General features: G+C 52.3%; 1 protein-coding gene across 1 annotated transcript in view; it reads left to right on the plus strand.

Annotated features, from left to right (window-relative positions):
* KCNIP3 (potassium voltage-gated channel interacting protein 3) overlaps positions 1–14642 on the plus strand; it is a gene marked incomplete at both ends in the record, with an annotated part of 88256 nt that extends 73614 nt beyond the window's left edge. The window contains 7 exon segments of the mRNA XM_082672789.1: positions 6264–6388; positions 6841–6910; positions 7169–7239; positions 12323–12430; positions 13168–13272; positions 14020–14082; positions 14595–14642. Of these exon segments, the coding sequence (XP_082528915.1) occupies positions 6264–6388; positions 6841–6910; positions 7169–7239; positions 12323–12430; positions 13168–13272; positions 14020–14082; positions 14595–14642 (590 nt within the window).
* Positions 14643–16375: the final 1733 nt, after the last annotated feature.

The raw sequence follows: 16375 nt of genomic DNA on the forward strand, positions 1-16375 counted from the left end.
ACATGGATAATCATGTCATCTGCAAATAGGGTTAATTTGGGTTTTTTTCTTTCTAATCTAACTGGTATGCATTTTCTTATTTTTTTCCCCCTTTTTGCACTGGCTAGGACTTTCATTATGATGTTTAATAGGAGAAGAGAGAGCAGATATTCTTGCCTTGTTCTCAATCTTAGGGGGAAGACATTCAGTCTTTTGCCATTATGATGTTACCTATAGATTTTTTGTAGATGCCTTGTATCAAGTTGAGGAAGTTCCCTTAGATTCCTAATTTTCTGCGAGGTTTTTTTTATCATGAATGGACATTGAATTTTGTCAAATGCTTTTTCTACATCAATTGATATGATCACATATTTTTTCTTCTTTAGACTATTAGTAGAATAGATTATGTTGATTTATTTTCAAATATTGAATCAACCTTACATTCCTGGAAAATCCATTTGGTGTGGTGTATTATTTGTTTTATACATCAATAGATTCAATTTGCTGAGATTTTTGCATTTATGTTAATGAGAGATATCAGTTGGGACTATTCAGGTTATCTTTTTTATCTTGGGTGAATTTGGGTAGTTCGTGATTTTTTAGGAATTAGTTCACTTTATCAAGGTTATTGAAGTCTCTGTGAGCAGAGACTTGTTCATATTTCCTTTTTAACCTTTTAATGTCTGGAGAGTGTATACTTACTTCCCTGTTTCATTCCTCATAGCAATTATTTGTGTCTTCTCTCTCTTTTTCATTTTTGCTAGAGTTTTATCAATTTTATTGATGTTTTGAAAGAACCATCTTTTGGTTTCATTGACGTTCTCTGCTGGGTTTTTGTTTTCAGTTTCATTGATTTTTTTAGAAATATTTATTTATTTTTGGCCACGTTGGGTCTTTGTTGCTGCGCGTGGGCTTTCTCTAGTCGCGGCGAGCAGGGTCTACCCTTTGTTGCAGTGTGTGGGCTTCTCATTGTGGTGGCTTCTCTTGTTGTGGAGCACAGGCTGTAGGTGCGCGGGCTTCAGTAGTTGCAGCGTGTGGGCTTCAGTAGTTGTGGCACACGGGCTTCAGTAGTTGTGGCATGTGGGCTCAATAGTTGCGGCTCACGGGCTATAGAGCGCAGGCTCAGTAGTTGTGGTGCACGGGCTTAGTTGCTTCACGGCATGTGGGATCTTCCCGGACCAGGGCTCGAACCTGTGTCCCCTGCATTGGCAGGCAGATTCTTAACCACTGCGCCACTGGGGAAGTCCAATTTCATTGATTTTTGCTTTTCCTGTTTCCTTTCTTCTGCTTGCTTTGGGTTTATTTTACTCTTCTATTTCTAGTTTCTTTAGGTGGAAGCTTATATTATTTATTGAAAATCTTTTCTCTCTTCTAAAATAGGCATTTATGGCTTTACATTTACCTCTAAGTACTGTTTTAGCTGCACCCCACAAATTCTGATATATCTTTTCATATGCATCCAGTTCAAAATATTTCTGTTAGCTGCCAGTTATTTTCCTGCAGAACTTGATTTCCATTTGATGTCATTTCCCTTCATCCTGAAGTTCTTTCTTTAGCATTTCTTGTAGTTCGATTCTGCTGGCAACAAATTCTCTAGCCTTCACTTATCTGAAAATGCCTTTATTTCACCCTTCTTTTTTGAAAGATCACTGAGCGTAGAATTGTAGGCTAATAGATTTTTTTCTTTAAAGAATTAAAGTGTTGTTCCATTGTCTTTTTGATCTCCATCACTTCACATGAGAAGTTAGCTGTCTTTCTTATTGCTGTTCTCCTGTAGGACCTCCCCTTCTCCAGTGGCTACTTTTAAGATTTCCTCTTTATCTTTGGCTTCCATCAGTTTGATCATGATGTTCCTATGTGTGGTTTTCTCTTTATTTATCCTTTTTGGGTTCACTGAATTTTTCAAATCTGTGTATTGATACTTTTCGACAAATTTGGGGAAATTTTGGCCATTATTTATTCAAATATTTTTTATGTCCCACTTTCTCTTTCCTCTATTTCTGGTATTTTAATTACATACATATTAGGCTGCTTGATATTGTCATTAAGACTCTATGCATGGTTTTATTAGTATTTTTTTCTCTTTGTTTTCAATTTGGATAATTCCTATTGACCTGTCTTTATGGTCACTGACCTATTTTTCTGTAGTGTCTAAACTTAAGTTCATCAAGTGAATTTTTTTTTTAGATGTTGAGGTTTTTTTCAGGTTTAGAAGTTCCATTTGGTTCTTTTTTTTTGTTTTTTTTAATAGTTTTTACTTCTCTGCTAAGATTCCCATCTGTTCACTTTTCTTTCCCTTAATACTTTCAACGTATTGGTAGTAATTGTTTTAAACTTAAATAATAATTCTAATAATTTAAAAACCTGTTAATTCTGATGGTTGCTTTATCTCTTGATCATTGGGTTACATTTTCCTGCTTCTCATGTCTTTTCAGTTTTTATTATATGATGGCTACTATGAGTGGTATATTGTAGGGAATCTGGACTATATTATCTTCACATAAAGCCATTGAATTTTAGTTTGACAGGCACTTAAATTCCTGGCAGATCCCTTCATCAGCACAGACTTTATTTTAGACTTTGTTAGAATAGGTTCGTCTTAACTTTGTTCTTAGTTCTAGAGCATGGTGCTTTCTCCCAGGGCATGGCCTTTCTGGGGTTTCAGCTGAATGCCTGAAGTTCATAGGGAAGTGTCTCCATTCTAGATGAACCAGAACTCCCAACTTTTTTCATCATTGCATGAACTCTGGTATGTCTTTTCAGGTCTCTGTCCTACTACCCCCCAACAGCTGCTCACAGCTGGGCCTTACGGAGTCTCATTCAGAACATGTGTAGCCCAGCTCTTGGCCAAAGCCCCAAGGGAAATGCCACACAGACTTCTGGGGCCCCATCTCTGTGCAGTTCCCTCCCCTCCAGGATGTTGCTCTGCAAGTCCATCTGTCTCAGCAGCCCCAAACTCTGATCTCTGCCTCATCAGCATTTCCCCACGTCACAGAAAGCATCCCCAGCCCATATCCAGGGTGAATGTGGAGCTCACTTCATATGTTTCCTCCTCCCAAAGATTGTAGTCCTGTGCTGTAGTCCAAAGCCAGCTAATACTTGCCTCACATATTTCTTCCAGTTTTCAAGTTGATTGTGGTGGGAAGGCAAGTCTAACACTCACTACCCCATCATGACCAAAGGCAAAAGTCTAAGCAGTATGTTTTTTTAATTGAGGTATCACTTACATACAGTACAATGCACAGATATTAAATGTTCAGTTCAGTAAATTTTGACAACTGTATATACCCTTTTAACCACCACCTGCTGTACTGCTTTCTAATGCCATGCGTTACTGTTACTTGTCCTATAATTCCATATAAATGGAATCATAAAGTACGAACTCTTTTATCTCTGCTTTTTTCTGAGCATAATTTTTGAGATGCATCCACGTTGTTGTATATATCAGTAGTTTATCCTTTTTTAAATGGAGTATACTATTCTGTTATGTGAATGTGCCACAGTTCCATTCTTCTGTTGATTGAGTCGTTTCCAGTTTGGGACTGTTATTAATAAAGCTACTATAAATATTCTTGTACAGGTCTGTTTGTGGACGTATGTCTTCATCTGTCCTAGGTAAATAGGTTATAAGGTTGAGGTATGTTTGACTTTATAAGAATCTGCCAAGCAGTTCTCCAAGATGGTTCCACCATTTTACACTTTCCCCGACAATATATTACATGAGAGTTCCAGTTGCTCCACATCTTCACCAACATTTGGTGTTGTCAGTGTTTTTGAAATGATAGATCCTTGGGTATTTTGCATTGGAATATCTGCATTTCTTTGACAATGAATGCTGTCAAGCATCTTTTCCTGTGCTTACTGACCAGTTGTATCTCTTCTTTTGTGAAGTGGTCTAGTCTTTTGCCTATTTTAAAAATTGGGTTATTAAGTCTTATTTCTGTTGATTGGCAGGAGTGCTTTCTATATTCTGGAAGTGAGTCTTTGCCAGATATGCATACTGCAGATATATTTTCCAGTCTATGACTTGCCTATTGAGTTTCTAAATGACTTTATTGCTTTTTCTCTATGTTTGCCTGTTTTCTTTTTCATTAATTTCTACTCTTATTATTTTTTTTTCTCCCGTTGTGGAGCACAGGCTCCAGACGCGCAGGCTCAGCGGCCGTGGCTCACGGGCCCAGCCGCTCCGCGGCATGTGGGATCTTCCCGGACCGGGGCACGAACCCGTGGCCCCTGCATCGGCAGGCAGACTCTCAACCACTGCGCCACCAGGGAAGCCCTCTACTCTTATTTTTATTATGTCCTTTCTTATAACTTTGAGTTTAATTTGCTCTTATTTTTAGATTCTAGAAGCTTATATCGCTGGCTTTACACCTATCTTCTTTTCTAATAAAGGAATGTAAAGCTAAAAATTTCCTTCTAAACACAGATTTACCTGCATCCAGAAAATTATGGTATGTTGTTTTCATTATCATTTAATTCAAAATATTTCAAAATTCTCTTTGTGATTTTTCTTCTCTAACCTATGGGTTAATTAGAAGTGTGTTGTTTAGGGAATTCCCTAATTCCCTAAACAGTGGAAGTCCAGTGGTTAGGACTCTGTGCTCTCACTCTCACTGCCTGGGGCCTGGGTTCAATCCCCAGTCGTGGAATTAAGATCCCGCAAGCCATGGGCTTCCCTGGTGGCGCAGTGGCTGAGAGTCTGCCTGCCCATGCATGGGACACGGGTTCGTGCCCCGGTCCGGGAAGATCCCACATGCCGCGGAGTGGCTGGGCCCGTGAGCCACGGCCGCTGAGCCTGCGCGTCTGGAGCCTGTGCTCCGCAACGGGAGAGGCCACAACAGTGAGAGGCCCGCATACGGCAAAAAAAAAAAAAAAAAAAAAAAAGATCCTGCAAGCCACGCAGTGCAGCCAAAAAAAAAGTGTGTTTTTTAATTTCTAAATATTTGGGATTTTAAATAGATCTTATTGTTTTCGATTCTAATTTAATACCACTGTGGTCAAAGTCTGGCACGCTGCAGGGTGAGCCCGGTAAGGCAGCCTCCCTGATGACCCACCCCGGGCCTGCAGAGCCTCACACACCCAGCCTGATCCGGCTGAGCCCTGTGCTGGGCCAGCTCCGTGCCTGGGCCTCCACCAGGAGCACTACCTCTCAAGAGCTCTCTGCAAATTACCCGGCAATCAGGCTCTGTTGCCTTGGTCCATCCAGGCACCCATTCTGCAAGAGGGCTATTTCCTTCCTTCCTTCTCTCTAAATTTCCAGTACCTCCTCCCCTCGCCCCATCCTTACCCTCAAGTTGCTTCCTACTTCACAGAAGAAAATTTCCCCAAGCTCCTACCATCACAGAGCCTTGACTGCTGAGGCCGCGTTGCAGGGCTCACCCTGCAGTGGGAGCAAGCAAACAGCTGTGCGGGTAACCATGGGCTCACAGTTCCTTGGGGAAGAGGGGAGACGGGATGGTGACAGAGCAGTGGGGATGGCGCTGCTCATTTCAGTGGGAAGTTCTATAATATGTGAGCCTGCTACTCAGCAAGGGGTAGGTATTCAATGCCGTTTTGTTTATAGCTTTGTTTTATATTATAACCTCGATATGTGCCGTACTAAAATAAATTAGGAAAATGTAAAAAAAAAACCAAAACCCCATAAGTAAAAAATGAAAGATCACCTGAAATCTACCTCCCCTGCAAAAGGTAGCCATGGTTAGTTAATATTTTGATGCGTTGTTATTAAAAAGAAGATCTGGTCCCTGCCCTACGGACCCTTGAAGCCTGACCTCCTACTCAAATGTGAATAAAAGCCCCAGACCCCATGCGGCTGGGTAGCAGCATGTTAGGCTGGATGAGCCAAGAGGAGTGCCCTCCCAGTTCCTGGGGGAAATCGGGGCGGGGAGAGGCGCATGGAGGAGGTGGTCCAGGAATTGGATCTTGAAGGTCGAGGTCCCCTGTGCTTGTCTGCTGTTTTTTTCCCTCCCACCTCCCCTTGTTCAGTGTCTCTCCAGGACAAGGCCTGCTCCCAGCTCTCATCCCCATCCCACGCTCAAGGTGGGGCCAGCGGGCAGGGCCCACTCCATGTGAGGAGCAGGGCAGCAGAGAGACCAGGAGGCACAACTCCTGAGTGTGCTGTTCCTCTGTAGCCTGTACATTTGTGCAGTGCACAGCCTGGGTGACTGTACATGGTAGTCGCTCGAGGAGAGTCCCTCCACCCCTTACTTCTGCCCCTTACACTGGAGCAAGATGGGGCGGGGCCGCATGTTCCACCCTCCTGGGTCTGTATCCCCCTCCAGACAGCAGCGACAGTGAGCTGGAGCTGTCCACGGTGCGCCACCAGCCGGAGGGGCTGGACCAGCTGCAGGCACAAACCAAGTTCACCAAGAAGGAGCTGCAGTCCCTCTACAGGGGCTTCAAGAATGTGAGTGCCCCCCATCCCCCCAGGAGAGGCCCTGATCCCCCTGGCTTTCCTGTCCCTGGCTGCAGGGCGCAGGCAGACCTTCTGACACTTCCCATGGCACAGTGAATGTCCCAGGGCCTTTATGGGGCCTGTGTTTTGTGGGAGAGCTGTCTGGGGGGTGGGCCAGGTCCTAGAGTCAGTGTTCTGAGGCACCACACCCCCTTCTGTGTGTCTCGATGCTGGTGCAGGGGAGGAACCTGCAGAGGGACCAACCTGGCATGAGGGGACTCACCACCCCCTCCCGCCGTGCCCACCCCACCCCCCAGGCTTTCCCCAGCACGGGGCTGGTGGAGCCCAGCGGTGCCTCAGGCGGCAGGTGTCCCCCAGAGGGAGGAGAGAGCCCAGGCCCTGTGGAGTCAGGGTGTGGGAGGGGGGTGGCTGGGATTACTGAGAGGGGTGCCTTCCTGCTGCAGGAGTGCCCCACGGGCCTGGTGGATGAAGACACATTCAAACTGATTTACTCCCAGTTCTTCCCTCAAGGAGGTGAGTCTGAGGCCAGGCCCCTAGTTCCTCCAAAGTTCCCGCTTCCCTGTGGCAGCCCTGCAGAGGGTGGGCATCCCTTTTATGGGGAGGGGACCCTCCCCCACACACACCCTCCCCAGCATCCCTTGCCCGGTGCTGCCTCTATCCGGCAGGCAGGGGGGGACTCCAGCCCAGGCCTCAGCAGCAATATACCGAGGGTGCTGGGGGTAGGGGCTCAGGCGGCCCCGACACTCCCAGCCTTGCCCTTGGTCTCCCCAGATTCCACCACCTATGCGCACTTCCTCTTCAACGCCTTCGATGCAGACGGGAACGGGGCCATCCGCTTTGAGGTAGGTCCCTGTCGACCCCTCCCATGTCCCCTGGTCCTGCATCTCCCGGCCACGGTGCCACCCCCTCGGGGCCACCAGAGGCTCAGACATGACCCTGGTGTAAACGGTCCAGTGCGTCACCCAGGGAACGAGTGGACTCTGCTTGGCTGGCCCTGGGCCTGACTGTGAAGTCAGTGAAATCTGATTTTGCCGTCTGGCTACCCTATTCTCAGCCTTTCCTTCCATTCCAGCCCCGCCAAGCCAAGGGAGCTGTTAAGGTGCACTGAGGCGGTAGTGACCCAACGTGAATTTGCATTTGAAAAGGGGGCAAGGTTTAACTAGAGGTCTGTGCTAAGGAGATCCGGGCACCCCGCCCTGGAACTTAGCCCCTTGCCCGAAAACAGGCAGAACATCCCTGCCCGAGCAGGCTCAGGGGTCGTCCCAGCAGCACTGTGAGCGAGCCTGCCTGTCCCACCCCCGCCCCAGCCGCCTGCCCCCAGGAGCGCCCTGCCTGGGTTCTGTGTGGGCAGCACGTGGGCTCCACTGAGGCCCCAGCTGTGGAGCCCAGGCCCCTAAAAATAGCTGCAGGAGAAAAGCTGAAACCTCTTCGGAGAGGAAAACCTTGCTGAGAGCCAGGCTTGATCGATAACCCCCCAGCTCGGCTTCCAAGGCCAAGGGCGGCTGACGGGAAAGTGAGAGAGAAAGCCCCTGTGCCAGCTGGGGTAATAATAACTCAAGATGCTTCTCGGCTTCCCTTATCGCTCCAGCAGGCCCGCTCGCTGACCCTCGGCCGGGGTGGGGCAGCCCAAGGCCACCGCCAGCTCTGTGACCACAGGGGTCTCACCTTCCCCGGGCCACACCCTTAGTGGATTTGTGAACTTATAGTGTTTTCAGCCTTTTTGTTTTCAGTTTTGCCTGCACATGGTAAAAATTCAATCAGTACAAAGGAGTAAACAGGGAAAATCCATTTTCCTTCCCTGGTCCCACCCCTGTGGCCAGTTTCTTGTGTGTCCTTTAAGAGGTGCCCGAGGCTCCTGGGAATGAAGTGTGAGAAGCAGTTGTGTGACGGACCCAACAGGGACTTCGGTGATGGTTTCTCGTTCAGGAATCAGATGACCAGACAGCTTAGCAGGGCCCCCGCATAGCGGCGGGTGTCAGGAAGGTCTCCATCACCCTCCCGTGGTCGCCTCTCTCACCGTGGTCCCTTTAAGGGGGTCGATGGTGGGTCTTTGTTGGGGAGGTGCTGTCAGTGGCTGCGCAGGGGCGCTGACCTGACCCCCTTCTGCTAGGCACCTTCTCAGAAGGTCATGCTTCTCCCTCTTGAAATTAATTCCTCCGATTTCTTATGGGGAGGCTTGCTTACCTTGGGGACCTTCTTGTTTGTTCACCTTCGGCATCTTGACATCAATGCTCTGCTCTAGGAGGCCTTTTTCAGGAAGGGAGGGGGCCGTGTATCTCCCAGGGGCCTTCCAACGGGCAGGGCCTGATCCTGGGTGCACCGTGGGTGGGGAATCCCTGTGGTCAGGAAGGATCCAGAGGGGTTGGGGGGAGACACTGAGCCCTCCTCGCTCCCTCAGACCAAACCTCTCAACGTGCTCGTAAAACAGAAAGTCAGGTCAGCTTATCGATATTTACAATGATCCCATCCTTTGTGTATATTCTTGGGATAATACACATACATGTTAATTCGAGTTTATTGATATGGTGAAATATTGTAACTTCCCTGCCCTCACCTGAAAGAGTAAGTAGATGGCAGAACAAGCAAACCTCAGGCCTGGTGGCTGCCCTGTCCATTACCTGCCTCTGCAGTAACTCGCTCCCTGTGCCACTGGCCAGATGATGGCTGTGGTCAGTACCCTCGGGAAGGCCTGCAGCCCCGTGATCTAATCACCCCCGCCCCACACTGAGCTCCTGCTCTGCGCTCTGGGCTGTCCCAGCCCGTGTCACTGAGGAGCCGCTCAGGGACAGCACAGAGCAGGGGCTGTGGATACGATGGGCTTCATACACCTCGGCATTGAGACCAAGGAGCTCGGACGAGCGGCAGTCCCACGTGAAGCTGTGCTGTGTGCGGCTGGAAATGTAGAACCAGCACCTGGACGTGGGCTGGCTAGACTTGGGGTCCTCTGTGTGTGACTGGGGACGGGCCAGTGATCTCGCAAGGGACATTCCGACCCACCTCTCTCCTAGCACCGTCCCTATCATCCTACACACCCGCTAAGGGACACCGAGTAGGGACAGTCCTGAGTGTGGCTGAGTGTGGCTACACGGCATCTGAGGAGACTGGATGGGAGGACAGTGGTGCCGAGGTTCCCCCATGCCCACACGGGAAGAGTGGGTACTGTGCGGGACCCACTCGTTCCCTGGTGCCCAGCTTAGGAGTCCGAGCCTTTGCCTCCCACTGGGAAAGCCCGTCAGACCCCAGGGAAGAGGCGTGATGTGGCTTCAGGAATGCGCTGACTCTTCACTACTTCTGTAAATCACACACGAGCTCAGCTTCAGTGGTTGGCATTCCTCAAACTCAGGCACATAAGAAATATCACACTGTTTCTCCCTTCGCACATCTTTATTTTCTTCACTTATACACACACAGGACTTTCAGGCTCCAGTAGACTTACAGGATGTGCTTTGGAACAACAGCGGTTACCACCCCCCAGATATACCCGAAGAAGCAACTACCTCCCTTGTTTTAGCCGATTGTCACTCTGTCTTCTTGTCGCCTAATAGCATCGTGTTATTGCTCCGTCCCGACCGCCCAGCTTTAGATGCTGCCCATTGACTCCCTGCACAGGTGGGGAGTTGGGTCTTCTGCACACACGCCTTTGCCATCCCCTGGCTTTCCAGGACGATGGAGTTCAGATTGGATAAGCGCTCTCGGTTTACTCGTGATGTGAATTTGTTCCCCAGATGAGCCTTGCAGTGAACTGTGATTACGTTCCCCTTCCCTGCACACATTTTTATTTTGCCTTCAGTTAACTGTGGTCCCGATTTGTCGTTTGCCTGGTGTCTGTGACCTCGTCAGTGATTCAACGCCGTCCTTCTCCAGTCATCTGAACGGGCATCTCCCTAGCCTTCGACCAGCTCCATCATCCTGGTGCTGGGTGCCCTCTGGGGACCTCTTCCCCTCTCTCCTGGGTTGGGTCTCCTGGTTCTGGAATCCTTCATCTTCTTCTCCCTTGCTTTACTCTCTCTTTTCAAAAGCATGTCTTGCAGGAGTTTCCTACAGAAGAGTACGTGGGAGGGAATTTCTGAGCCTTTGAACGCCCGGAAGTGACTTCGTTCCGTTCTCACTCTTGCCTGATCTGTTGTGTGGGACCAGAGCCACGGCGGAAGCCGTCCTGCTGATTCCCGACCCTGCGTACAGGACCTGATCTTGTTATTGTTGTTGTTGTTTCTGTTTGGTTTTGTTTTCCTCTCTGGAAGCTTGTAGGATCCTGTCCTTGCACCCGTTTTCTGAAGTGTCTCGTGATACGTGCCTGCAGGTCACACCGTGGGCTGTTTCCCCGCATCGTTAGGTCCTCGGCAGGACCTGAACACTCAGTCTTCCCCTTCATTGCCTCTTGGACACGCTTCCCTCCGTTTCCTCCGGCTCTTCCTGGAACTCCAGCTGGTCAAGTTTCGGTCCCTCTGGAGTGGACCTCTCATTATCCGCCTTTCTATCCTATTTTCCAGCTCTGCCTTTTCACGCTGCTTTATGGAAGATTCCACGTGCTTTTCCAGCCCTTCTTCTGAGTCTGTCATTTTGCTTTCTCATTTTTAATTTCCAAGAGCTCTTTTTTGTTCCCAAGTATTCCTTTTTTATAGCATCCTATTCTTATTGTAGGGATGCCAGATATCTAATCTCTGAATCTAATAGTTTATGTTAAGTATTTTTTTCTCCTGGAATAATTTTTTGTTTCATCCAGACTGCTTTTCTCTGTTTCCCTTAGTCTTCCTTTCTCATGATACAGGCTTCCTCTAATCCAGAAAATCTAAAATTTGAGTGGGGGAAATTCCCTGGCGGTCCAGGAGTTAGGGCTCAGCGCTTTCACTGCTGGGGCCTGGGTTCGATCCCTGGTCAGGGAACTAAGATCCCGCAAGCCACATGGCGTGGCCAAAAAGATAAAAAATAAAATTTGAGGGCTTCCCTGGTGGCGCAGTGGTTGAGAGTCCGCCTGCCGATGCAGGGGACACAGGTTCGTGCCCCGGTCCGGGCGGATCCCACATGCCGCGGAGCGGCTGGGCCCGTGAGCCATGGCCACTGAGCCTGCAAGTCCGGAGCCTGTGCTCCGCAACGGGAGAGGCCACAACAGTGAGAGGCCCGCGTACTGCAAAAAATAATAATAATAAAAAAATTTAAAAATTAAAAATAAATAAATAAAAAATTAAAAAATAAAATAAAATTTGAGTGGGACCAAGCCCCGTGGTGCAAAGCCCTGTCCCTCCCTGCTTGTCCTCCATTCCCCCCCATAGACAGCCCTTCTCTGCTCCCCTTCTTTCGGAGCAGCCTGAAAGGACCCCATGGGGCAGGGAGGGCTTAACCTGCAAACCTTCTGGAAGGGGCAGGAAAGACTTGCTTCCTACCAACTGTTATAAAAAAACAGTTGAAGTTTTCACACGGAAGCCATTCGAACGTTCATTCGCATTAGTAATAAACTGTCTGTCACACCTGTGACTGCACACAGGTATAGCATGACCCCAGAACTGAGCACTGTTAGTTTAGTTTTTAAGCTGTAAGTTTTTAAGCAGCTTGACACGCAGACACTTGGTAAAGTGAAAATAGAGCACCCCCTTCATTAAAGGAGCACCCCGAGGCCTTCTCTGTCAGTGGCAATGCATTAAATGGGTCTAAGACACCATACGTTTGAGTGTCTTTATTTGAGATGATCAGTTCCAGCCACTGTGCCATCCCCGCCACACACATGCGCACTCACATGCACACTCACAGGCACACGCACACACACACACTCACACTCACACTGTATTGACCTGATGGACACCATCTGCCCGCTCTGTGATGGAGGTGCCTCACCTATACAGGTGTGAATTTCAGTGGAAGCCACACCGCGAACTGGAAATAGAATCTGAGCGCTGGACCGTCACTCCTCCCCCTCCCCTTCCTCCACAGGACTTTGTGGTTGGTCTCTCCATCCTCCTGCGAGGAACAGTCCACGAGAAACTCAAGTGGGCCTTTAACCTTTATGACATTAACAAGGATGGCTACATCACCAAAGAGGTACGGGGGTGGCTGGGGAGGCTGGGAGTGACCTGTCTGCCCCCCACCCCACTGCTCTATATCCCCAGCCTCTCTCCTCCTCTCTCCTGCTGCCCTGGCTTCCTGTCCCCGCTCCCTGGCCAGAGACACAGCTCACAGCCTGGCCTTGGAGGGGACAGCAGCCAGGACCTCTCCTCCTCTCCCGGGCTCTCAGGCCTGGATACCTGGGTGCAGGGGACGTGGAGCTTTGGTGCCCCTCACCACGTGTCTCGATCCCGTTCAACAGGTGTCCTGGATCATCCTTTCTTATGGAGAGGTCCCGAGGGAGACACAAGTGGAGAAGCTGGGAGCAGGGGTGGGAGCTGGCCTTGGCTCCCACCAATTGAGGGAGAGCAGTGTGGTCCCTTAAGGCAGGGTGCAGACGGGGGCAGGGGGGTGCCTGACCACACAGGCCCACAGTCTGGCTTCGTCTGGCCCAAACATTTTTCTGTCTCTGAAATAGTTGCTACCGTTTCAAATTCTGGAGATTGCATTAAAAATCTAGCTCCAACTGCTCTTGGAGAGATAGAAGCTTGCGCTGAGTGGACTGGGTGAGGGTGAGCTCGCCTCTCTCCAGCTCCCACAGCCCTGGCCACTCACTCACCACCGCCCCTGAGGTGCCCCCCACACTTGGATGCAGCCCCTCCCCTCAGACCCTCGAACCCTCACCCCACCTCCTTACAGCCAGGCTCAGGCCAGCCCCTCCGGCCCCCCTGCAGGAGATGCTGGCCATCATGAAGTCCATCTATGACATGATGGGCCGCCACACCTACCCCATCCTGCGGGAGGATGCGCCCCTGGAGCACGTGGAGAGGTTCTTCCAGGTGAGCGCTCCAGCCCCGGGCTGCGCGGGGAAGGGCGGCTGGAAGAGGAAGGGGCTTCCGCTCTTAGGGCAGTCCTGGGCCTGCCACTCCCCTCTGTGGGCCTCCCCGCCCCCACGAGGAGGTTCAACTTGCATCCCCCATCGGGCTGGTTGTCCGGATCCCAAGGAACGATTAAAGCCATCCCCGCTCACTGATCTGCCAAACTGCGTCTCAGAGCAGGCAGGGGCTCACATATTCCAAGGTCGCCGACACCCCCCAGCAGTGTTCTTGTGCCTTCCAAGAGCTGCCCCCCGCTCCGCCAGGGACCTCTCTGCAGGAGGAGAGGGTCGGGGTGACTGCTTTGTATCCGTGGGGACTGACGGAGCTAGGGCTCCGCCTCCCACTTGCTGGGGGTCCTTTAGACATGCCTCCATCCTGACTTCAGCTGCTCCACCTGCTCTGGCTGCCTGTCAGCAAGGTGAGGGGGTCCGACAAGCACGGGGCTGCTTTCTGGGGAGCAGGAGCCCGGGAGAGCTGCTGGAAAGTGTCCGGGGTGGGGGACAGACTGGGGAGACCCCAGAGAGGTCGGCCGCGTGGTGGACGTGGCTGGAGAGGGCACTTTACGTGGCCTGGATCCCGGGGAGAGGACAGAGGGGACGGGTTGGGGTGGAAGGAGCCCACCACCCGCCCCCTGGCACGTCCTCAGGCCTGGGGCAGGGGCCGGCCTGGTGGGACACAGACTCACTGAGGGCGTGGCTTGACTTGCAGAAAATGGACCGGAATCAGGATGGGGTGGTGACCATTGATGAGTTCCTGGAGACCTGTCAGAAGGTAGGCGGCGTCAGGGCTTGGGGACCCCGGTGTCCTGCCCCTGCCAGCCCACAGCCCAGCCGGGCACACGTCCCTCAGCGGCTCCCCTCAGAGGGGAGAGACGTGGAGCCCTCAGGACAGGGTCACACTGGGGAAGGAGCCTGGAGCCCCCGCATTGCTGCTGACACTCCCATGCAGAGCGCCTTCAGGGGCCAGGACGCCGGGCCTCCGCTGGCCTCGGCCGTCGGCCTCACCCCCCGGGCGGCCCCTCGGGTGCCCCCGGCCTCCATCTGGGCGCTCAGCCGGGGGTGGGACGGCTTGGTCCATCAGTGAGTTAACAGCTCCCAGACGGCCTGACCATCAGGCCCTGGGGTTGGAGACAGGCTGTGCCTGACAGCTCCCCCTTCGCCCAGTGAGACAGGCAGAGTCCCTGGAGGGTTCCAGGTCCCTGACGAGAATCTGCTCACAGTGACATTGGATTTGGGCCCTGCTAGCCCGGAGCTGACCAGGCCTCTCGTCCTCTCTCGATGCAGGACGAGAACATCATGAGTTCCATGCAGCTGTTCGAGAACGTCATCTAGGACGCTTGTGGGCGAGGGGTGTCCCTGAGTGGCTGTTACCACCTCTGCCCCAAAGATGCCAGGAGCAGCCTCCAGGAGAAACTTGTTTCTAATATATTTGCACAAAGTGAATAGTTTGCTGCAGACACACACACACACACACGCACACGCACACGCACACGCACACCCTTCCTCTGGGCTCGCAGGTGCGGGGGGACAAAGGTTAGGGAGGGGCTGAGTCTGGCTGGGACCTGGGTCCAGGTGATGAGAGCCACACAGCTCCCACCAGCCCCCTCCCAGGCCTCCGAGTGGGCAGCTGAAAGAGCCATGTCTTCAGGCCACTGGCCGCTGTGTGTTGCCTCCCCTGCCAAGGAGGGTCCAGGCTCTAGAGCAAAGGCCGCTCCCGTGGGAGCCCACTCGCCCCTCCTTTCTGCCACCCTCCTTTCCCACCACACAGGGGCCAGGCTCTGAAGACTGCTCTGGCCTTCTCGTTCCCCAAGCCACTCCCTGCCCACTGACTACACTTCCAGGATGGCTCTGACCCCAGGACCCCGGAGGGGCAGCTGGGGGTCAAGGGAGTTCAGACTAGGAAAGAGGTGGTAATTAGAGGCAGCTGCTTCTTGGAAATGTTTCCCTGGGTCCCAGGACGCCAGCCGGTCCACTGAGCTGGTGGGAGCCCCGGTGGTGAGGGACCAGTGGGCTCTGTTCTCCTCCACCCCAGGAAGGGGGCTTTCTAGCTGGGGGTTTCTTGATGGGGAACCTGAGGGGAACCGTCTGCCAACTCCACCTCCCCTCCCCCAGGCTGGCTCAGTGGGGATGCAGCAGGGGGCCTGCCCACACCCCTCAGGCACCCAGGTCATTGTGGGTCCTGGGAAGAGGTCACATGGCTCAGAGCCTGACCCCCAGGAAGCCCGGGCGGGCAGAGCAGGCCTGGGAAGGGACTTCTCCCTCCCTCTTTCCTGTTGGCCCCCATCTCCCTGAGCCCAGCAGCCTGGATGAGCCCCCTCTTCCTGGTTACGGTCCTGGAGCCTTGTAGCCGTGCTTCCACACAGACTCACCCCAAACCCCATACAAAAAGCACAAACGCCCCCAGCAGCTCAGGCCGCAGCCCACGAGGGGAGCCCATGTCCTCCTGCTGGGCTGAGGGCTGGGTGCCACCAGCCCCCATCAGGTGGCCCCAGGGTTCTGTGGAGGGTCAGTTCTGTGCCTCAGAGCAGTGGCGGGCTTGAAGCCCACCCCCCGCCCATCCCAGCTCACCAACGTTCAAAAGCACAAACCCCGGGGATTCTGCTTGGCTGGGTTCTGCTCTGAGGATGGAGGCCGGCGTCAGCCTGAAGCCAGCGCCAGCAATGAGGGCCAAGGGGCCAGAGACCGGGTGGCAGGTCAACAGAAACTTCCAGGAGAGAGAGAGAGAGAGGCTGCTCCCGCCTGCCCAGGCCGCCCCAGGAAGAAACCCAGTCCCAGGCAGTACGGACCGTCCCAGGAACATTCCCAAAGCATACATTCCATCGGCTGCCACCCCATCTCTGCTCAGGCCTGGCCCTAGGGTGAGCAGGGCCCTCAGAGGAAGGGCAGGGTGGCGGAGGCCATGGAGGTTGGCCTGGCTCGGCCGCAGGGACCCCTTGGTACCCACACACAGGTGGTCCTCCCCCTTGGAGTTGCACTGACACCCATCTCCAGTCTGACTGGGGGCTCCCTCTCCCCTCCTCCAGGAGGGCATCAGCTTTCCCCGGCTCAGGGATATTCTCCCCCAT

Source organism: Grampus griseus, assembly GCF_964374135.1.
Source record: "Grampus griseus genome assembly, chromosome: 15".
Taxonomy (NCBI): Eukaryota; Metazoa; Chordata; class Mammalia; order Artiodactyla; family Delphinidae; genus Grampus; species Grampus griseus.